The 22,222-nt window shown below is 47.3% G+C and overlaps 2 protein-coding genes and 1 non-coding gene across 3 annotated transcripts; 2 read left to right on the top strand and 1 right to left on the bottom strand.

Annotated features, from left to right (window-relative positions):
* Positions 1 to 4,786: 4,786 nt before the first annotated feature.
* Positions 4,787 to 7,195, bottom strand: LOC147349706 (myeloid-associated differentiation marker-like). The gene has a single exon (XM_086364654.1). The coding sequence runs from the start codon at positions 5,905 to 5,907 to the stop codon at positions 4,966 to 4,968; it is 942 nt and encodes a 313-aa protein (XP_086220780.1). The 5' UTR covers positions 5,908 to 7,195; the 3' UTR covers positions 4,787 to 4,965.
* A 5,145-nt stretch (positions 7,196 to 12,340) lies between these two features.
* LOC147349705 (myeloid-associated differentiation marker-like protein 2) lies at positions 12,341 to 12,987 on the top strand. Its single transcript, XM_086364995.1, has 2 exons — positions 12,341 to 12,551; positions 12,767 to 12,987. The coding sequence occupies exons 1-2, from the start codon at positions 12,341 to 12,343 to the stop codon at positions 12,985 to 12,987; spliced, it is 432 nt and encodes a 143-aa protein (XP_086221121.1).
* A 2,195-nt stretch (positions 12,988 to 15,182) lies between these two features.
* On the top strand, positions 15,183 to 15,255 carry TRNAC-GCA (transfer RNA cysteine (anticodon GCA)). The gene has a single exon. It is a non-coding gene; the product is annotated as a tRNA-Cys (tRNA).
* The last annotated feature ends 6,967 nt before the right edge of the window (positions 15,256 to 22,222 follow it).

Here is a 22,222-nt window from a genome sequence, read left to right as displayed (position 1 = left end):
ATGCTGAGCTGGGCCAGCTGCCCGTCAGCCCAGACGACCGCCCCTTGTTACACTCTTGTTACTAGTCTGGGATCACTCCTTATGCAAATCCCTTAAAAAAAAAACAAAGAGTTTGAGATTATTTCTGATGCTTTGGGGAGAAGGAAGCACTTTCAGAATATTCTGTTTCTGGATGCTGGCAGACTCTAGCAGATGCCCCAAATCCCTCCATTGCTCTTCTCACCTCTGCCCACTTCCCACGGGAATCTGGCACCCCATCTTTCTCCTCCCTCTCCTCCACAAACTTAATTTAAGCTTTGTTCTTGATGTCAACCAGAAGTTGCTCAAATAATGCACAAAAGGAAACTGTTCTGTGTCATTAAGCAAATAGGGCAGGGAAGCCCACAGTCCATTAGTAGGAAGCCATTATTTTGTCTTGAAATAAGCATGATATGTGATGAGTATATTATTAAAAGTGCACACGTGCGTGCTCAGTCATGTCCAACTCTTTGTGGCCCCATGGAGTGTAGCCCGCCAGGCTCCTCTGTCCAAGGGATTTCCCAGGCAAGAACACTGGAGTGGGTGGGGGCCATTTCCTTCTCCAGGGGATCTTCCAACCCAGGGATAAAACCTGTATTTCCTGCGTCTTCTGCATTGGCAGGCAGATTCTTTACCACTGAGCCATCTCGAAAATGCCAGTTGTTTTTTTTTTTAATATAACATGAGGACAGGGAAGCCTGGCATGCTGCAGTCCATGAAGCAGCAAAGAACTGGACACAACTGAGCGACTGAACAACAACAACCACATGAGCTTACCGCCTCAGGCTCCAGGCTGGGTCTCCTGGCCAGGATATATTCCATTTCTTCAGCCTTTAGTGGAAATGCTTGAGAATTCTTGGATTTGGTGCTATCTCATTTAATCCTCCTAACAGCACCATGGCCTTGTGTGATGGACATCTCCAGGGAGGGGAACCACTGAGAACCTAAACTCCCCACTATATTTGAGGATGTCCCCATTGTGTACTTGTGACAGACTGGGCTTCACCCTAATAAGAAACTTAAAAGGTCAGATAAATATTGGACCTGCCCCACAAGTGGGGCCTGGACACACACCTAGGGAGCAGGTAGCAAACAGACACAGGTCAGATTAGAATTCCTTCTGCGGGGCCTGAAGCAGCATCTAGTGTGTGCTTCCAAAGGCCGTGGTGCCTGGACCAGCTGATCTTGACTGTGCCCTGGCTGCCCAGCTCACTTCCTTCCTGTTCTGAGCCTGGTCCCTCCATAATAATTCTCCAAGCTACCCAGCATCCTTCTAGCACAGTTGTTCTCTGCTAAAGTTGCCAGGGAGATTCTCCACAGGGTGCAGTCATGTCTAAAAGCAGGTGCTATTATCTCCATTTTCTGGTTGAGGAAACTGAGGCGTAGAGTGGCGTAGACTGAGCACAGGACTACTGTGTGCCAGGCTGTGCTCTGGTCTCAGATCAGGGTTGGGGGACTTGAGACATGTAAGGGGAAAGTCCCTGAGATGACAAAGAGGGACTGGGAGAAGTTCTCAGTGGCTGGAGAGGTAGAAAGGGGTCTGAGCTCGCAGGGCTTTGGAAGTGATGTTTTGAAGTCTCTGTTTCATCCGAAGAGAAGCTTTCAAAGGTATCTTAGTTTGAATTTAGTCCAAAACAGGCTTTGAGGGAAAGAATGGGAACAGGAATCAGTTAGAAGCTTATGGCAGGTGTCCAGCTGAGACGGATGGATGGATCTGGACCAGGTAGCCCTACAGAAGAGGAAGAGTGGGTGGATTCATGAGTGTTTTGTGAAGAGCATCTGTGAAGGTGGTGCCTTTGAGACAGGAAAGATGAGGAAGGACCAGCGTGTGTGTGTGGGGGTGGTCCGGAGGTTCAGGAGATGTGATTGGACATGGTGAGTGTGAGGAGTCCTGAGACATCCAGAGGGAGAGAGCAGGAGGCCATTGGATTTGACTCTGGACCCCAACAGAGATCAACTTCGGAGGCAGGAATTCCAGAGTTTTCATCATACAGCCTATTCACTTCATTCAATATCTTCATAAATGCCTACCATGCCCACTCACCTAAAAGAGCAGCCTGGCCACTCATACCCACACACTCCAATAACTCTTTTCACCAGTTTTGCCTTCATTATGGCATTTATCATCCACTGACCTGATACTGTATACTGGTTGCACATGGTCCATCTTCTGTACTAGAGTGTCAGCTCTATGAGGACAGAGTTCTTGGTTCTCTGCTCTCTGTCCAGACCTAGAACAGTGCCTGGCACACACTTGGTGCACAAGGATATTTGTCTATTGAGTGGAGTCTTAAAGCCATCAGACTGGATGAGAACACACACAGAACATGGCACACAGAGAAGATGTGATCTGGCTCCAAGTCCTGAGGACCTGAGACCCTCAGATGATGAGAAGGAGCAGGAGGAGGGAGGGAAAGGGGGAGGAGATGCTGAGCCAAAGGGGCAGCTCTTCCTTTATTAGGATTGTGGTGACAGTGCTGTTTGTGGGTCCCCACCTCCCCTAGCCCAAGGCTGGGCACCCTGTCTATGGGATCTCAGTCCCCTTCTCAGCGCTTTGATGGAGGACATCCTCATCTCACAGAGGGAGACACAGAGTCAGGAGGGCTGACTGAAGCTGGGGTCTCTCTAGAGCATCAGCCTCTCCTTCCCCGTGACTCTACTGAGAGCAGACTGTGCAGGAAGCAGGGGTCTAGGGTGGGGGTGGGGCCACAGCACACGCTGTCCTCTGGGGTCTTGACCCTCACCTTGGGGCCACCTAGGAGGTGGGGGCGGCCTCCTCAGGTTTTCCCTGCCCTGGGGCATGCAAACCCCAGAGCCAGGAGCAGAATGTCAGGTTAGAGATTTCCTTTAGGAAAGCTTTTCCTCTGGGAATCCTGGCTCCTCTTCTTTCCAGGAAGCCTGACCCTCTGGAAGGAACTTGGGCCGGGAGTCAAGGAGCCTGGGGGTCACCTTCCAGGCCAGGCTGCACCGCTGCCTCAGCCCCCTCCCAGTCTCAGCTCAGTGGCTGAGTGAGGGCATCTAGAGGGTCCCTGGAAAGTGAGTCAAGTTGCTTCAGTTGTGTTCAGCTCTTTGCGATCCCATGGACTGCAGCCCACCAGGCTCCTCTGTCCATGGGATTCTCCAGGCAAGAATAGTGGACAGGGTTGCCATGCCCTCCTCCAAGGGATCTTCCCAACCCAGGGATCAAACCTAGTTCTCCTGCATTGCAGGCAGATTCTTTATCGTCTGAGCCACTAGGGAAGCCCAAGAATACTGGAGAGGTCTCTGGAGCCGCCCCCTAACCATGTCAAAGACCTAGCCCCTCACATTTCCTGCCAGAGTATCCATCAGGCTGGTTCTGCCTGCAAGTCAGCCTGGAGGAGAGATAGTCCAAGCGCTCTCCCTGGTGGCCGGTCATAATCAGACAGGCAGCCACACCCAGCAGCTTCTGAGGTTCATGAAAAGAGTTAACAGTAGAAGCCATGACCCTAAACCCTAGAGCCTGGACAGGAGAGAATCCTGAGAGGTCAGGCTACAGCTCCCTGCTCTCCCAGACCAAGTCCCCAAAGGTCAGTGTTACAAATGGCAGGTATGGCCACTGTAAAGTTGAGTGAAAAGCACAGTAGTTTGATGTCATATGAACTTGGATTTGAATCCCTGAGTTCTTAACCTCACCTGGAGCCCCTCATGCTGTTAGGTGGTGGGCTGTTAGGACATATCCTGCAGGGCTGTGCCCTCTCTCTGCATGAACAGGTAGCCAAGGGAGATGGCAGGGGCGAGGCTGGACCAGTGACCGGAGTCCCCTGGAGGTGCTCAGCCCTTGGGCCAGTGGCCCATCCGTGGCTGCACAGCACAGTCGTCTGGCCCTCGGGCTGAGCTTCTCAAAGCGTGGGCTCCCTGCCTGCTGCACAGCCAGCTCTCAGTGGAGGAAGCCCCACCCAGAGGTCCTACAACAGCACCCCCTTCTGCTGTTGGCAAGCTTGCCAGAAATATCCTGAGAGAGTCAAGATGCTAGGCAGGGTCTGATTGGTGCCTCCTTGCCCTTCCCCCAGCCCACCAGCCTCCCTACAGGGGCCCTGGGATAGGAGTCAGCCATACAGACAAGGGCCACATGGATGGACCATCTACACTGGCCCCCAAGACAGATAGTCAGGTGCCTGAGGCTTCAGGAGAGAAGAGACCCTCTTTTCTCCACTCAAAGGTGGATAGAGGAAGGCTGACTCTGTGATCCTTCCAAGAAGCTGCTCCAGGGTCAGAGAATGGACCCGGGCTCTGTTCTATACCAGGCTCTGGCCACAGTCTGAGCCTGGTGTCAGCCAGGAGGCTCTGGCTGGCCGGCTGAGGAGGGAGTCTTTGGCCACTGCTCTGGGAGGCAGGGAGGCCAGGCCAGGCAGGGAGAAAGGGAAGGGCCTGATGCCTGGGCACCCGGGGTCTTCTCCATCAACTGTGTGTACTAAAGGGCTGGAGTTGGCCCTGGCCACTCAACAAGTGGGCATGAGGGCCACAGCTCCTTCTCCCCATGTTATAGACCAGGGTTCTTGGCCTCCTTAATCAATAGAAATTGATTTGGTGCTGTCCAGGTACAAGCAAGGGTTGCAGCAAAGGGTCCAAGATCGCAGCCTGTCTTGTATCCAGATCCCTGGACCCAAGGCGCCTCCCTTCCCTCTGCTTTTGGAGACAGCCTGTGGGAGCATCTCTCAGCTCTTCCCCAGCCTGTCCATCAAGGCTGCAGGGAATATGGAGACCATCTGGCCAACGATCCCTCCCCTGATCCTACTTTTCCACTTGGTATATTTTTCAAACTTTAATTTTGTTTCCTTAAAAAAGCAATTTGCTTACATGTTTCAAAATCAAAATGCTCAAAAAGGCCATATTCTGAGAAATCTCCCTTCTACCTGTGGCTCCATCCACTTTCCCCTCAACTCCCCTCCCCCACCAACACCAGGTATCTGAGTCTAAAAGAGGGTATCAAGGGACATCAGAAGTTGGTGAAGAAACTGCAGGTGAAAGGGAGAATCCAGAGTCCCTGGGCTGAGCCTCAGTCCATACAAAAGTCTCTAGGATCAAGTACATCATGTCAGCCACATAAACCAGCAGGTTGATGGCTGTCAGGAGGGCCACAGCCAGTCGAAGGTCCCAGATGCAGACAATGGTAGTGAGTTGATCACTGCAGCTCATATCACTGGATCGCTGGGGCTGCCCCCCCAACTTCTCATGGAACTGGTAGAGGGGCCAGAGGATCACTGCGGTGGCGTAGAGGACGACAGAGAGCACAGTCTGCACCCACAGTAAAAGGGGGATGCGAAGGGGCAGCTTTTTGTCGTTGTCACAGTCACACCCATTCACAAGGAAGTTCACGACCCCCAGGACGAAGCAGATGGCGTACACGGCCACACACCACACCAGGGCCGGCTGGTGCTGGTACAGGTCAGTGTTGCAGATGAAGGGGAAGATGACCCAGGCCAGATGGTTCTCCAGCCTCCTGAGCACACCTGGGAAGGTGGGCACAAAGCAGACCATGCTGCCGGGTCGGACACAGACCCAGGCCACTTCGATGGCATAAAGCAGAGCAGCCACGCAGGAAAAGGCGGTGGCGATGATGGCGCGGTTCTGGGCGGGGCCTGGAGAAAAGACCTGGATGTAGGAGGTGCCGAAGATGACGGAAGTCACGATGCAGATGATGATGAAGTGGAAGGAATAAGCATGAATAAAACCATCCCAGAAGCGTGGGAAGCGGGACTGCAGCCCACATAACTCCACTATGGAGGTGATGAGGCTCACGGCAAAGCAGAGACACCAGACGAACATGCACCAGTTACCCATGCCCTCCTCCCAAATGCCCAGGCTGGCCCCCAGCGAGAAGGACACGGAGGTCGAGAGCAGCTGCCCCACGTGGAGGAAAAAACCCATGATGGGCTTGGAGGCCAGGCCTGAGGACCAGCATATGGTGATGGTGACGATCAGGTGGTCAACGTCACCGCTGTTGTAACCAAAGCTTCTTGCTTTGGTTTGTTCTCAACCAAAGGCTTGTAAACAGTTTAAACACAGCTCCGGATTTGACGTTCTGAGTTCAGATTTGCTTTGCCGGTTAAGCTCTGTTTGTGTCTCCGTTTTTTCCTCAAGAAAATATACGACCACTGACCCCTAGAACTGATGTGCTGATCTGAACAAAGTAAGGACCACACTCACCTTCTCAATCCAGCAAGGCGGCCCGGGGGTTAATGTAAAGTCTCCCAAAATAGAAGCACAGCGCACCCCTGGCACACAGCCTACGGCAGTTTCAGTTTTCTTCCTTGTATAAATTCCAGCTGAGCCTTGCCGTGTTGGAAGTTGGTTCTTTTGCGCAGTGATCCACCTTCTCCCCTGCCCGCCGGCTTGCTTAACATAAAGCTACTTTTCTTCTGCCCAAGACTTATCTCTCAGTACTGGCTTCTTCAGGGACGAGCTGTCGAGCCTGAGCTGGGTGACAATGTTATGCATCCAGGCAGCAGCCAGGTCCCCGGGGTTCCTGCCCTCCCCCTCTTCCTGGGGCGAAAGGGACAGTGCGGCTAGGAAAGTCGGGGTGCCCGCTGCTCCCACTGAAGATCTGTAGGTATTTTTCCAGCAGCTGTAAAACTTACCTACCCCTCCCCACTCCTTGCTCACAACCTGCTTTCACTTTCTGTTGAGAGCAGGAAACTGGGCTCTGACGGAGCAGCCAACCTCTTGATCGAGTGAGTAAAAGAGCATGCGTCCTGCGAGGCCACCTTCCCCGCTATTTGGTCATATTCTTTGCTCTTTGGGACTATGCGGTCAGTAGGATGCTGCAGGAGTGGGGAATGGCTTATTTGTGACTCTGTACCACTCTTTTCCCAAGAAAGAATTGGTTTGGTTGCTTTAAATCTGTTCTGGGGGAGCCAGTTAAGTTGGGGGAGGGGAGTCTACATCCATCCCTTCTAGAAGTCCACTGGCACGCATCTTGGCAGATTGGCAACACTAGAGCTATTACCCAGTAGGTAGCCATGAATAAAATGCTTTTTTAATATAGCCCAAGTCGTGTATGTTTTCGATTCTGAAGAACAGTGGCCCTGGAATGGGTCTCTAAATTACTATTTTCCAGTTAGAATTCTTTTGTCAATGATCTGGTAAGTGGGAGGCTTTCCTGTTACTCATGATAAAGATTCTTCCAACAAGGGCACCAAATTAAAAGCAAAAAGAAAATGAAACTGTGAAAAGCCTGCCTCCTTTACAGGGGTGACTTTGCAGGCAAGGGAGGAAGAAGAGGGGGTCAGCTTTTTAGGGAACTGAATCCACACCGACCTCTATGGTTTCTGTCCTGGTGCCCCAGGCAGGGGATGCCGGGGTCTGTGCCGCCTCCCCCCAGTCTCTGGAGGGAGAGGGGTTCTAGTGCAGAGGCAAGGGTGGGAGGAAGAGCCTCAGCGCCCCCACAGCGTGAGGAAGAAAGGTGGTACGAAGTAGTTTCTCCCTTTAAGATCCCACAGGACACTCAGTTTGCCTGGAGTGTGTCCCTTACAAGGGGACAGGGAGGGAAAGTGGATTTTCACTAAGACAATTCCCTAAGGAGGTTTGAATCCACGAGGACAGCCGGTTGGCTGTTGTTGGACATACAATCTTTTTTTCACCTCAGACCTACTAAACTGGAAAAAACAAAATCCTCCATACCAAGATGATTCACAAAAAATGGTGGAAATGTTCATTAGTACTTTTTTTAACCCACCGCCCAACATGGGGCTGATGCAGACATGGGTGGTGATTGTATTCACAGCGGAGGAGCGGCACCTTGTCACAGACAAATCCTGACACTCGTCTCTCGGTATTTGGCTTCTTGAGGACTGAAGAGACAAGCCTGAGTTCAGTAACACAGCCACAAGGTAAGGGGCCTCCAGAAGCTAAAAGAGGCAAAGAGGGACCCCTTCCTGGGGCATCAGAGACAGCACAGCCCTGTTGACACATTGCTTCAAAACACTGACCTCCAGAACTGTGAGAGAATGCATTTCTGTTGTTTTAAGCCACCAGGCTTGTGATAATAGCCCTAGGAAATCAAGATGAACTTCCAGAAATGAAAAATATATTATTTGTCATATATTTTTTTATAGTTTCCAGAAAAACTTGCCGACCTCCTGCTCTAGAGCATGGTGGTCACATGGATCCCAGGATCCCTTGTCATACCCTGTGTCCCCAGTGTCTGAGACTCACTGGGAAGGGTCCACTGATCTAGAGAAGGGGTTTCAGTCCAAATGCCCACAGGACCCAGGAGGGAAAGAAATAAGTAAAGGGGATGGAGAGGACTAGGGCCCCAAGAGAGGACGAGCTGCACCTGTCGGGGGTGGTGGAAAAGCAAGATGTGGTGTGTGATGATATGGTCTCATGTTTATAAAACAGCAAAAAAAGATACAGATACTCCTTACAAACATGTGTGAATGTGTGTACACACATGTCTACATATGATCAGAGCCTGTGAAATGTGTTGAAGGCTGTACATGAAGTTGAGGACCTGGATGCTCCATGGATGGGGGGGTGGATGTGCCTGTGAGCAGGCAGGAAGCCTGGCCACACCCAAGAGAGGGAATGGGGCACTTTTGAGATGATCACAGTCCTGCTTTATGTCAATTAAACATGAGAAGAAGAAAATGTAGAAAATACTAAACAGAGATGAAAATGAAAAATAATATAAACGGCAGAGCATTTGCTCAGCTTCACCCCACACCAAAGGAGCATAGCCCAGTGACACCAGATCTCCTGCAGCTTGAAAAGGAGCTGGAAATGTGGATTTTCATGTGAAATTAAAACACTTTGCAGCTACCAAACGCAATAGAAATAAATAACACCAATTCTATACCCTCTCTTTCTGAAAACACTGAAGGGACACCAAACACATCCTTAGATCACCTCCAATACAAACTGGTTTGCAACCTCTGATCTGGAGCAAATCAAGCTTGTATGTGCTATGTCCAGAATGGGGCCAGGGCCTTCTGGGTCCTCTGTGAGGGAGCAGGGGAGGAGAACAGACAGCTGGCATGGATTGAGTGTGCCATGTGACAGGCCTTCTGATAAGCTGTTCACATGATTTCGTTAATTAAAGTAGGTATTGAACCCATTGCACAGATGGGAAAACTGAGGCTCTGGTGAGTCACTTTCCCAGGATCATCCAGCTATGAAATGTCTGCCAAAGGTCCAGAGCCTCCTTGTAACTCTGGTGACCATCTCCCCTCCTTCTCTGCCCTTCTGGCACCTCCTCCTTCCTTCCTTCCTTTATCTTGGCCATGACCTTCCCAGCTCCCTGTCTTCCAGTCCACGTGCCTGGCTGCTGGGCAGGCAGGGCTCAGCCACATCCAGGCTGTGCTCTGACAGGGGCACTGTGTCCAAGCTCACATATTAGAGTGGAGGAGGGGCTGCTGGGAACTCAGGCAAACCTGCTGCTTCCCAGTTGGGCAACTGAGGCCCAGAGTGGCACATGCCTTACCCAGGGTCACACAGCAGGAACACCCATGGCTCTCCTTCCCCAAGCCCTCCCTCTGTCCCATTGTGCACAGCTGCTCAGTCATGCCCAACACTTTGCAACCCCATGGACTCTAGTCCGCCAGACTCTTCTGTCCATGGGGATTCTCCAGGCAAGAACACTGGAGTGGGTTGCCATGCCCTCCTCCAGGAGATCTTCCCAACCCAGGGTTCTAACCCAGGTCTCCCCATTGCAGGTGGATTCTTAAAACGTCAGAGCCACCAGGGAAGCCCAAGAATACTGGAGTGGGTAGCTTATGCCTTCTCCAGGGGATCTTTCTGACCCAGGGATCGAACCAGGGTCTTCTGCATTCCAGGTAGATTCTTTACCAGGTGAGCTACCAGGGAACCCCCTCTGTCCCTGGATCCAAAGTTGTCATTTCTCCCTGGAAGGAAATTCCAGATGAGTTCTGGGAGGTTGGTGGGAATAGACTGGCAAACAGCGAGCAGGACACCCCAGCCTCCCTCACCCCAGTGCCCCTCCCCACCTCTGGCATGCCCACTGGGAGGCCCATAGGCTCCAGGGCTCCACTGGCAATTGGGGCTCAAGGAGCTTTGTGAGTCCAGGGAGGTTCTCAGGTTTGCTCTCTGTTTCTCTTTCCAGCCTCAGCTTTTCCCAGGGTTTATTATCAGCAAAGGCAACAAGGCCCCTGATGGCAGGAAGCTGGCTAGGGCTCAGTCTGCTGGCCCTTCAGGCCTGGGGGCCTCTCAGCAAATAGTCCTTTGCAAACAGGGCAGCTGTCCCTGAGGAGGGGGCGGGATGGGAGGGGCCTCACTCCCCCCACACACTGGACCCTGGAGGAGCCCCTGTATGAGCAGGACTGCAGCTCTGGCTGGCGGGACTGTCTTGGGCGGTGACCTGGGCAATTCTGTGGTCTCCAGGGTCCCTGCCACTCTAGCCATGTGTCCCTGTCACAGCCCTGAAACCCCTTCAGGCCCCTGTTCTCCTGTCTCAGTTCCAGTCCAGGCCCCTCCTCCATGGGAAGGTTGGCTCCATGCCTGCATCTCTTCTGGGTCAGAAGACATGTACTAGACTGCCTCAGGGTCCCTGGGACCCTGGGATCCCCCCAGTCATCTCCACTCTGCCCCCCGCCCCCACCCCAGTCCCAGGTGCATTCTCAGGGCTGTCACCTCCCAGGGGTCCTACAGGGGCCTCCTCTTTCAGCTCCTGCCCTTAAAAGGGGGTGATCATCCATCCATCCCCACCCACTCCCTGGGATGTATACATCAGCCTCAGACACAGCATCCTTGTTGATTTCCAGTCCCTTCTTCCCAGCTTGGAAGTTGCTAACCTGTCTCCCAGGCCAGGAGAATCCTCACAGGTAGGACTACTTCTAGATCTTTCCAAACTCCCACCTGGATGGCAGTTCTGGAGCTTAAGAGTCAGACATTATGTTAATTTATTCTGTGATTCTTCCATGATGCTCCATGATGCTTGGAGTCATGCTGAGTTGGGGTCTCCCTTCCCCAATGCAGAAGAGTCACATGTGAAAGCAAAATTGGGGGAGGGGATCCACAACAGTCCCTACTTCCCATGTCATCTTGTCCCTAGGGCCTTGTTCTCACCCCATGGGCTCCTCTCTGTTCAGACCTGAAGCTGCCCTCCTCTGGGTGGGGCTGTGTCTCCTCAGATGGCAGCTCCTTCTAGTGATGCTGCAGGGAGGACAGGCCGGGACACGTGTCTCCAGGTTACTGTGGAAGGAGGCCGTGGGCCTGAAGGTGGGTCCTGGGTCCCAGAACTCCCACCCACAAGGGACCTGCTGACATGTGGGCTGTAGAGCAAAGTGCTCAAACCCACAGCTTTGCTATTTTTATCTGGGGTTTACACTTTTACAGCCTTTTCACCTTAGTTTTCTCATCCACGAATGGATTATCAGATTTTCCTGGTGGTCCAGTAGTTGTTTCACTGAAGGGGGCACAGGCTCAAACACAGGTTGGGGAATTTCCACATACCATGCAGCGCAGCTAAAAATAATTGCATTAACAATGCAATCCACTACTTCTTTTCTGAACTCATGGGCTCAGATGCTTGTTATTCAGAATTTTTAAGTCAGACAGGTATATGGTGAATCTACTCTATATGCCATAACACTCGGCCTTGTGTCTGAAAGCACCTTGAAATAAACACGTTAGTGTTTTGGCAACTGAATTATAATCAAACATGTTAGTGTTTCAGCAACATAAATTGTCTCAACTTTGTTGAAGTCAAAGTTTGTTACTAAACAATTAAAAACTTTTTTTTTTTTCAATTTGGAGAGAGTTGAAACTTGGGATTATAGAAAACCATCACTGTAACCAGAGCTTCTCAGATAGCAATAGTGGTAAAGAATCCACCTGCCAGTGTTGGAGATGCGAGAGACAGGGGTTCGATCCCTGGTTTGGAGAAGATATCCTGGAATAGGAAGCAGCTATCCACTCCAGTATTCTTGCCTGGGAAATCCCAAGGACAGAGAAACCTGGTGGGCTACAGCCTATGAAGTCACAAAGAATCAGACACGACTGAGCACATTCTTGTACCCTGTATGGCTGTAGATAATGGCATGCAGTGCAAAGAGTTAAAAATGTGCATGGCTTTGTGGTGAGACTCAACCCACCTTTGAGATAAGACAAGTCTCTTGACAAAGCCAAGGGTGACGGGTGGGGAGAATAACTGTAGAGCAGCTGTGCTGTTACCAAGTGTCTGGTTCTAACTCCACAGATTCTGAGCCTCAGCCATCACAGGGCCCTGTGTCATTTCCAGACGTCTGACTTAATCTACCTCCGGAACTAGGTCTTTCTCTGATGAGTCCTCAGCGAAGACCACTGCCATACTGGTGCCATACTGATGCCTGACCATCACAACACCATGTCCACCAATAGGACATTCACTTTGTCCATCTCAGCCTCTTGGAACACCATATGGTTCTACCTCCGCCTGCCGCAGCTGTTCTCCACTTGTGTGGCCTTCTCACTGGTGGCCAGCATGGGCACTGGGAGAGGGGATGTAGGCAACTGGTCCATGGCCATCTGGTGCTTCTGTTTCACTGTGACCCTCATCATCTTCATTGCTGAGTTACGTAAGCTCCGGTCCCCCTTCATTTCTTCTGGCACCACCTCCTCGACACCTACACCTGCTATGCCGCCCTCTTCTGCCTCTCGGCCTCCGTCATCTACTCCATCACCTTTGTCCAGTTGCTGTTCAGTCACCAAGTCATGTCCGATTCTTTGTGACCCTGTGGACTGCAGCACGCCAGGCCTCTATGTCCCTCACTGTCTCCGGAGTTTGCCCAAGTTCACGTCCAGCTGTGCAACATGGAGTACAAGCTGCCCGTCAAGGTTGTGCACACCCTGCTCATCGTGCTCCTCTACATCAGCGCTCTGGTCCTCTGGCCACTCTACCAGTTCTATGAGAAGTTGGGTGGGAAGCTCCGGCGGTCCAGTGATGAGGACTGCACTGATGGCTCACCGCCTACATGTGCACCTCGGACCAGCGCCTGGCTGTGGCCGTCCTGACAGCAGCCATCAACCTGCTGGTTTATGAGGCCGGCCTGGTGTACTGGGCCCGCCAGCTCTCTGTAGGAACTAAGGCTCTGCCCAGCACTCCTGATTCCCTCTGCTCATAGGAGGTATCCTCACCAAGCTCTGACATCCTCTGACATCCTCAGTGGACGTGAACTTGGACAAACTCTGGAGACAGTGAGGGACCTAGAGGCCTGGCGTGCTGCAGTCCACAGGGTCACAAAGAGTCGGACATGACTTGGTGACTGAACAGCAACAACGTTGTCTGATATTCTCTTCCTGGCTCCCTGTTGCCTTAACGGTCCAGAAGCAAGCCACGAGAATGAAGACAGAACACAAAATCTGGTGCAATGGGTCAGAGGACCTGCAGCCTCTATTGGACTGAGGTGCAGAGTCCACTCTGAGTCCAGCTTTTATTCCTAATTGCAGACTACAAGACTTTCCTTGATGTTATCTTTCTCAAGACACGTGCTGTTTTAAGCACGTACTCCTAAATGTCATGGACTACACTGACATAGTCCAGATCTCCTTGTTTTTACTCCAGGCCATTCCCTTCCAGGCTAGTCTCAGGAACAATCAGCAAGTACGTAGGCAGTCTTCATGCCTGGCGCCTACCCGGTGTTCCAAAGTCCATGCTTTCATGATCCCGGTCATACTCCCTTCTGGGTCTGGCCTTGGGGTTTGTAGCAAGGCTATTATTCTAAGAAAATCATGAAAGATAATCATTAACATAGTTTCTTAATATATGCTGTTTTTCCAGATTCTACTTCTGTGGAATCTCTCAAGGCTGGGTAAGTACATTATTAGGAATTCCCAGTAAATCTCCCCCTTTTTATTTTTGCAGGCGTAGATACACCAATCGAGCAACTTCTTTCTTCAGCAGTTCTTGGATGATTTCTTTCAGTTTCTCTTATCATCTGAGGATTAGACACAGAACAGTCAAAAATATACATCCTGATATTATAGTACTAAGCAATCCTCCTCCTACAGGGGTTTAGTTTATGTAAACCTTCTTCAATTTCTTCAAATAAGTTTCTGGGAGTAGTTGTAAGTGAGCATTCTGCATATTAAAAATAGTAGCCTGTAATTGGGAAATATCTAAGGATAGATTATTACAAACGTGTCCTCTCAAATGTTTAGATAATTGATCCCAAGTATATGCACTTTGATTACACTTATGAAGTGTGACACGAAATGAAGAGATATTCCAATCACACTTCAGATGAATTTGTAATTTTAAATTTTGTACTCTGTCCCCTAGTAGGAGAACTGCATTTTCTAAATCAATCAATTGTTCATTAACTTCTTGGTCTGTGTGAGTTTGAGTTCCCCAGGCAGAACTTGCATTTTGGTGCCACTGCTGGACAAATGCAGTCATTTGTATAGTTTGATGCAGTGGCACCCCGGCTACTGCCATGGTTGTGACTATAGCAGTAATTCTCATAATAGCTACTATAAGGAGTCCAATAAACCTTTTGGAACGTTGCAGTACTTTCTTTATAACCTTTAAAAGAGCATGTGTTTCAAGGGGGCCTTCCCAAGGTCTGGTTTGATTTACTGGAAGCCATATCCCCAATCTTCTTCTTAATATAACAAATGAGTGATTAGAATTATAAAGTGAAGAATTTAAGCAGGTACATAATTTTCAGTCCTGGCAAGAAAGTTCCTGTACACTTTCACTGATAGAAATTGTTCCTTTCAAGAGCACATAAGGATCTCTCATGCAAGCCTGAATATAAAATGTCCAATTTGTACTGGTATTAAATGTCAATGAATAATTCGTTTTATCAGAATAATATCCATCCCAAATTTGGAATCTTTTAAGACTTAAAGCTAATTTCCAAATCCCTCCTTGCCCTCTTCCTTGATCTAATTGTGGGAAGGGGGTGACATGCCACTACCATGCCATATAATTGGATGATCTGAAGAGTGGTAAATTAGTATGGTTAAAGACTTTATGCCCCTGCCAACACAGCCTTTTGTGAGGATAGCAGAACTGCTTTTGATGAGAGCAATTAGAGACTGCATACCCCTTAGGGGACCAGTCCCATACAATTCCATAGGAACCATTAATCAAAATTATTCCCTCAGTCCCACTGCAATTACCCCACTGAATACGATCTTGCTTTTCAGTCCACAGCTTGTGATGCTCGCATAAAGGTCTGTCCAATTTGGTGTCATCATGGGGTTCCCTGGTGGCTCAGACGGTAAAGCGTCTGCCTGCAATGCAGGAGACCCAGGTTCAATCCCTGGGTCAGGGAAGATCCTTGGAGAAGGAAATGGCAACCCACTCCAGTATCCTTGCCTTGAGAATCCCGTGGACGAGGAGCCTGGTAGGCGACTGTCCACAGGGGTCACAAAGAGTCGGACACGACTGAGCGATTTCACATCGGGTTCTGAGTTGTTATAAGCAAAACTCAGACCACAGAGAAGATGTAGCTGAACCTTAACATAGTTACTATTTAAAGAATTAGTGGACAGCCAGGCTTGCATAGACAATTTAAGACATCTTGTAGTTGGTCCCATACAAGTTGGCCAGGATTCATACCCATAAGTAACACTGAAGGGAGTCCCTTCCTCTTGTTTAAAAAGAGGAAGGCGTGTATCTTTAGGTCCTGGTACCCAGGAAGAATAATAAACATAAACGGGGATCATAGAATCCCCCCAGTCAATGGGTTTTAGTAATGGGAGGCTAGGTATATATGCCCAATAAGTTTAATTTTTAGATTCAGCTGTTGCTAAGGGTATACTCACTGTGGTGGTGATAAAAGCAAACATGGCAACAGGCATGTTTGTTAGGAGTGACAGCATTCCCTTTATTTTCTAAGATCTCTTCTGATTTCTGTGTTAATCTTTTAATTTTTTATCCCCAAGTGGGGATCTTGTTGCGATAAGTCAACGGGAGAGGAATCATTATCTTTGTGTGTTTCAGACTCAGGCCTTTGAAACTTATTTCTGGGGGCGCAACGTTCCACAGAAAAGATGCTTTCAGATGACGTGAAGGGATGTTTCTGAATCACCTGGTGAAACACAAGCGAAACCCCTCCCCCAGGTTGTCAGAGTCCCCCTGTGCTATGAACGTGTTACTGGATCACATCACCGAACAGGTGGTTTGGGGTGAATTTCTTTTTGTTCCTTTTTAAAATGTCATTCTACTGCAGTGAAATCATTATTTTGATGCAAAAATTTAAAATTAATAATGCTTTACATAATTTTTACTGTGGAGGAAGTGACATTCCATTTCCCACCTTTTTGTTTTTGTAGCATTTCTTTAAGAGATCGTTAGCTCATTTTACAATATCTTGTCCTTGGGGATTATAGGGAGTTCATGTATGATGTTTTATAGACCAAGCCTTTTTAAAAATCCCTAAAAGGGGAACTAGTGTAAGCCAGGCCATTGTCTGTTTTTATATTTTGTGGGAGGTCCATAGTAGTAAAGCAACTACGCAAATGTGAAATAACATGTTTTGTAGATTCCCCAGAGCAACCAGTTGCCCAGATAAACTTAGAGTTAGTATCAACCATGATGTGTACATAAGCAAGCTTTCCAAAGGATGGAATGTGAGTTATGTCCATCTGCCAGATCTGACTTGGCTTCAGGCCACGGGGATTAACTCCCAAGGCTTCTGTTGGAGATGTGGTTATCACAACCATCTGGCATTTAGGATAAGGCCATACAATCTGTTTAGCTTAAGCCCAAGGGATATGAAACTTGGTTTTTAAATATTTTAATTACAATGTGACAGATCATGAAGGGCTGATGCTTCTATAAATGCTGGAAATAAAAGGGCATTGGCTTGATCATCTCTGAGATGGTTGGATGGCATCTCCGACTCAATGGACATGAGTTTGAGTAAACTCCGGAAGTTGGTGATGGATAGGGAGGCCTTGGATAGGGACGCCTGGCATGCTGCAGTCCATGAGGTTGCAAAGAATCAGAGACAACTGAGCGACTGAACTGAACTGTGTTAAAGGCCCTGGTAAATCAGTATGAGCTGGAGTATGAGTAATGTAGAATGGAGACTGTTGGTATCTAATCACCTTTTGTAAATTTGTAAAAAGTGTATACAATGTGGATGGGATAGTATCCTTAATAGTTGCTATTTCTATATGTTTAGTAACATGTACAGAATATTGAGAATCAGATAAGATGTTAATTGTTTGGGGAATATTTTGTAATGTGTGTTTAATAGCCAGAATTTCTGCTCGTTGTGTAGAATATCCAGGTGTTTAAATAACTAGCATAAACGTGCTTGTATATCCTGTTTTACCTCAGCTAGTGCCATCTGTAAAAATAGGAGGAGCTGAGGGAATGGGGTCAACACTAGTAATTCTAGACAAAATCCATCTTGTTTATTTTAAAAACTATAAGATAGGTAAATCAGAACAGTGTCTGTCGATTTGCCCAACATAGTCAGCTAAAGCAAGTTGCCAAGATAAAGAACTGTGAAGAGAATATTTTAATTCTTTGGAAGTTTGCAGTGCAAATAAGGCAGGAATCATGTCCAGTAATCTATTGAACACGCCCTCTTCCTTTGAGAATTGTAGTGGCTATCATATCTAAATAAGGGGTAATAGATTTTGTTTGTGAATTAGCTATGAATATCCATTCAACTATTAAAGGAGTTAGCAAATCAACCTAGTAGGGGAATGAGGGGTAGGGAAGATAAACAACTGGAGAGGCACCAAAGGGTCTATTCTGTCTATTTGGCATTTTTGTGCAGCTTGTTCTATAATTGATAGTTCTTTCTCAGCCTCAGGAGTTAGCTCTCGGGAGCTATTAAGCTCTGGATTTCCTCTTAATAGAATAAATGGGATAAAGAATAAGTTGGAATCCCTAACTTAGGTTGAATCTAGTTAATATCTTCCAGTAGTTTTTGTAAGTCATTTAGAGTTTTAATTGAGTCTCTGCGTATTTGCGCCTTTTGTGGTTTGATTGTAGTATGCATGACTATATTCCTTAAGTACTGAAAAGGTTCAGTGTATTGTAATTTATCAGAAGCTATACACAAGCCAGCACACTCCAAGCATTCCTTTAGCTTTAAAAACAGTTCCTTTAGGCTTTCAACTTCAGGTAAGGCACATAATATATCCTGATATATGCACGAGGGAACTGTTGTTACACTGGGTGTAAAGCCTTCGTTACAAAATGTTGACAAATAGGGAGCTGTTAAGCATACCCTGAGATAATACAGTCTATTAAAATCTTTTATGTGGCTCCTTTAAATTAACGGAAGGAACTGAAAAGGCAGATCTACGTTGATCATCAGGGTGTCAAGGACTAGTGAAAAAACAATCTTTGAGGTCAATAATAAACAAATGCCAATTTCTTGGAATCATACTAGGATTAGGGAGGCGAGGCTGCAAAGCACCCATCGGAACAATAATAGCCTTAACAGCTCTCAGATCAGTAAGCATTCTCCATTCACCAGATTTCTTTTGTATAACAAACACCAGAGAATTCCAAGGGCTAAAGGACTCAATAATATGTCCCTTGCTAAGCTGTTCATTAACTAATTCATGTAAAGCCTCCAATTTTTCTTATTTTGGAGGCCACTGCTCTATCTACACAGGTTGATCAGTTTTCCAATTAAGAGGTATGGGTGTGGATGGAGGAAGATTAATATGAGCAGTGGCCACTAAAGAAAAGGGAGCGGTTTGAAATCTTGAGTAGTCAAAGGATAAATCTTCCTTGTTGATTTGTGCCCAGTCCCAATCCCGGTATATAACCTTGACTGAACATAATTCAGTGACTGGCCTCGCTATATTGATTTGAAGGAATATGTATCTCAGCATGTCATTGTTCCAAGAGATCAAGACCCCATAGATTGCCAGGTATATCAGCAATATAAGGTTAGATAGTGGCTGGTTGTTTATCAGGCCCTGAACAAGACAATACCATAGCACTCTGCTTTAGCCCCTGTGCCTGTCCCGGACCTACAATAGATATTGGAGCAGGCCTAGTCAGCCACACTTTAGGCCAATGTTGAGAGCTGATGATAGAAACATCAGCTCCAGTATCTATTAAACCTTGAAAGCTTTTGCCACTTATATTGACTTGTTAGGTGGGTCTGGATTCTAAAATTTTTTCAGTGAGAAAAATACCAGCCTTTCCTGTGCTTCCAAATCCCCCAGAGCTCTGCTTTTTGTCTGAATGTCCTATACCCACATAAGGTAGAATTAAAGGCTGAACAATTCTATCCCCTTTAGAAATCTTCCAGGGAAGAGCAGTAGAGGCCATAACCTCCAATTCTCCTTCATAATCACTGGCTATAACTCCGGTATGAATTTGAACTCCCCGGGAAGTCAGCCCTGATTTTCCTGACAATAATTCAACTGTCCCCTGTGGAAGCAGTCCCAATATTCCTGTTGAAATAACAGTTGGTGTCTCTCCAGGAGTAACAGTAATATCCTGACTACTACTTATATCAAGGGCTGTGTTTCATTGGGTTGCTGGGGATAATTCCATGACACAGCATGGTAAATCTTGTCATGGTCTAGGTGTGGGTGGGAATAGAATTTCCAGACATGAGACAGAATGAGAAGGAAATAAATTTATTAGAATGGGGGACACTGTTAGAACAGCGGGCCAGCTCAAGGGAGAACCAACATTGAACAGGGGTCTTTAGTCCACTTTTATACCCAGGGTACAAGGAGTGGGATAGGGGTCTTGTGGGTCATTTGCTGATTGGACGAGGCACGTATACTGGGTGGAGGGAAGAGTAAGGCAAATACCTTCTCCCTATAGGGTAAGAGGGGAGCCAGGTTATGCTGCTCAGGAGGACTTGAAATCCATTAATAGTTACAAGAAGGGGGAGGGAAGGATGACAAGGGTCTGGTTTTTCCATTCCTGCATTGCAAGATCCTCCTTGGTTTTATCTGCTCTTTTGTCCTTGGGTCCTCCCTCTCTTTATTTCTAGGGCTAATTCTTTGGCCTCTTTTGATACCCTGCTCATGTCTGTCTACCTATTTCCCTTCTCAGGCATTTGGGAACCCAGTCTCAGGGGAAAAGGGGCGATGACCACTCTGGCTTCTTCAAGCTGTACAGGGGCGTCGTGGGGCTCTGGGTTCCCTTTGTCTGCTCTCTGTCAGGTGCATTTACGGAGGGAGATGAGAGTCCATGGAATGATAAGGTGGCTTGTTTCAGCACTGTCTGGGTGTTGGTCAGGGAATATTCTTGTCATCCTACCACTTGGAGATTTGTTGTATTCTGGAAGAAACAAACTTAACAAGAAAGTTAAAGGTATATGGCCCAAAGATTAATAGAAGTAGAAAAGCTGCTCCGGGGCTACCAGGGGAACCAGGACCAGACATTGGTTTGTGACGTTAGTGTTTCTCTAGGTATGAGAAGATGCAAGAATTTGGGCTCATAAAATCTTTACCTGAAAACATCTGACTATCTGAAGGCCGGTTCTTCTGGGTTTTTCCCAGAGCACAGAGTGCCTTATTTCTGATCTCCACCCTGACCTCCTTTCAGGCAGTATCGAAGGTCAGCAGCTTGCAGTGGTCATGATGTAATCTTTGTAGACGCAGCTGGCAAGTACCAACTTCCAGTCAGCAGGGCCCCTTCACAGCCACATATTTGACCATGTCTGGGGGCCATTTCATGGCCATTGTGTCCCACGGTGCTGGGAAGGCTCATTCCCAGGTCTAGGGAATATTCCATTGACAGGCCACTCAGTGTGCTGTTATTGGACCAGGCCTTGCAAGTAGCAAGTCTCTGGACCACTGTCTTACTAGCCTCTTGGTCCAGGAAAATATTCCCTCTTGTTGCTTCTTCCCATATCTAGAGTTACATTATTACAATCATTGATCTCATATGGAACTGCATATCAGCATTGTATCACAGGCTCAGTCACACATTTGTTAACGTAAGAAATAATCCTCCGAAACAAGTGACATAGAAAATAATATAGCTATAGCTAGCTGTTATTAGTAAAGTCATAAGCAGAAGGAAATGGCAGCCCACTCCAGTGTTCTTGCCTGGAGAATCCCAGGGACGGGGGAGCCTGGTGGGCTGCCGTCTATGGGGTTGCACAGAGTTGGACACAACTGAAGCGACTTAGCAGCAGCAGCAGCAGCAAGCAAGAATTATAAGTCAAAAACTTTCATTAGGTAGAGCCTGGTATACCCCAGGTCATCTGACTTCATTTGTTAAATGACTATAGGCTGGTGTTAATCTCCTGGTTGTACATTATGGAACATCTGACCTTTATCTGAAGATTGGTTACTGAGATAAGCCTTAGAAACAAACTTAGAGTGTCCTTTTTAATAATTTAATTAAATCTTTTAGCAATATAACATAACAAGGAACTATCTCAGAAGTGAGTCTTAGCAAACACTAGACCTTAATTAACAAAACTAGAAATTTAGTTTAACAATTTACAAAACTTAATATTCAGTGATTTTTTCATTATGGAGGCATTAACCCTGTAGCCAGGGAAGGCTTTAACCCATCAAATAAAAATGAGGTTTGTCAGGGAGCTGGGAAAAGCCAAGCGGCCGTCTTGGATTTCCCATAGCCCTGACTCTTTGATTTTCAGCTATTGTTCACCCATTTTTAATTCCCCAATTTAGGAGTAGACTGTTGCCATTTTTTAAGGACATTAGGATAGCACAAGTCTAACAGTGAGGCGTTATTTTTTGTAGAAGCAGAATGAGCTTTTACATGTACCATAATCTTAAATAACACTTATTTACTAAAGTAACAAAAGATTTTTAAAACAAATATAAATCACTTAAAGGCAAAGAAATTCATAATCTATTATGGAAAGATTCATTCTAAGAAAACTTTGTTCTCTTAACATAGAGAGTAGACTAAATTCCAGTCTGTTACCAATTTATCAGGTAGCAAACAAACAAAATTTATCAGTTAATCTTAGAAAAGTCTTTTCCATACACCTTGAAGAACTAGCAGTATTTTTCTAAAGGCATGAGAGTGAAACCACACAAGGCATGTTTAAAATCGAATTAAATTGTAATTGACAAAGTAGCCTGGTCATTGCTGTGACTTGTAACACTTTAACATGATAACTAGAATTATAACTGACAACATTTTACCAGGACATATCAGATTTTCATGAATTTCACATAATTTCTAGGATATCTATATAAGTAACATCAACCATACAATTTAACCCGAGAAGATTCGTCACTCCTCCAACAATATTTCCCATGCAATTTAACATGTCAAATGAACTCAGGTAGTTTAAGAGCTCTTTGGGATGTC

The sequence above is a fragment of the Bos grunniens genome, chromosome 21 (assembly GCF_055505025.1).
Source record: "Bos grunniens cultivar Pamir isolate PY7600 chromosome 21, Bosgru_T2T1.0, whole genome shotgun sequence".
Classification (NCBI taxonomy): domain Eukaryota; kingdom Metazoa; phylum Chordata; class Mammalia; order Artiodactyla; family Bovidae; genus Bos; species Bos grunniens.
Note: the sequence above shows the minus strand (reverse complement) of the source record. Positions and strands in the feature narration are given on the sequence as shown.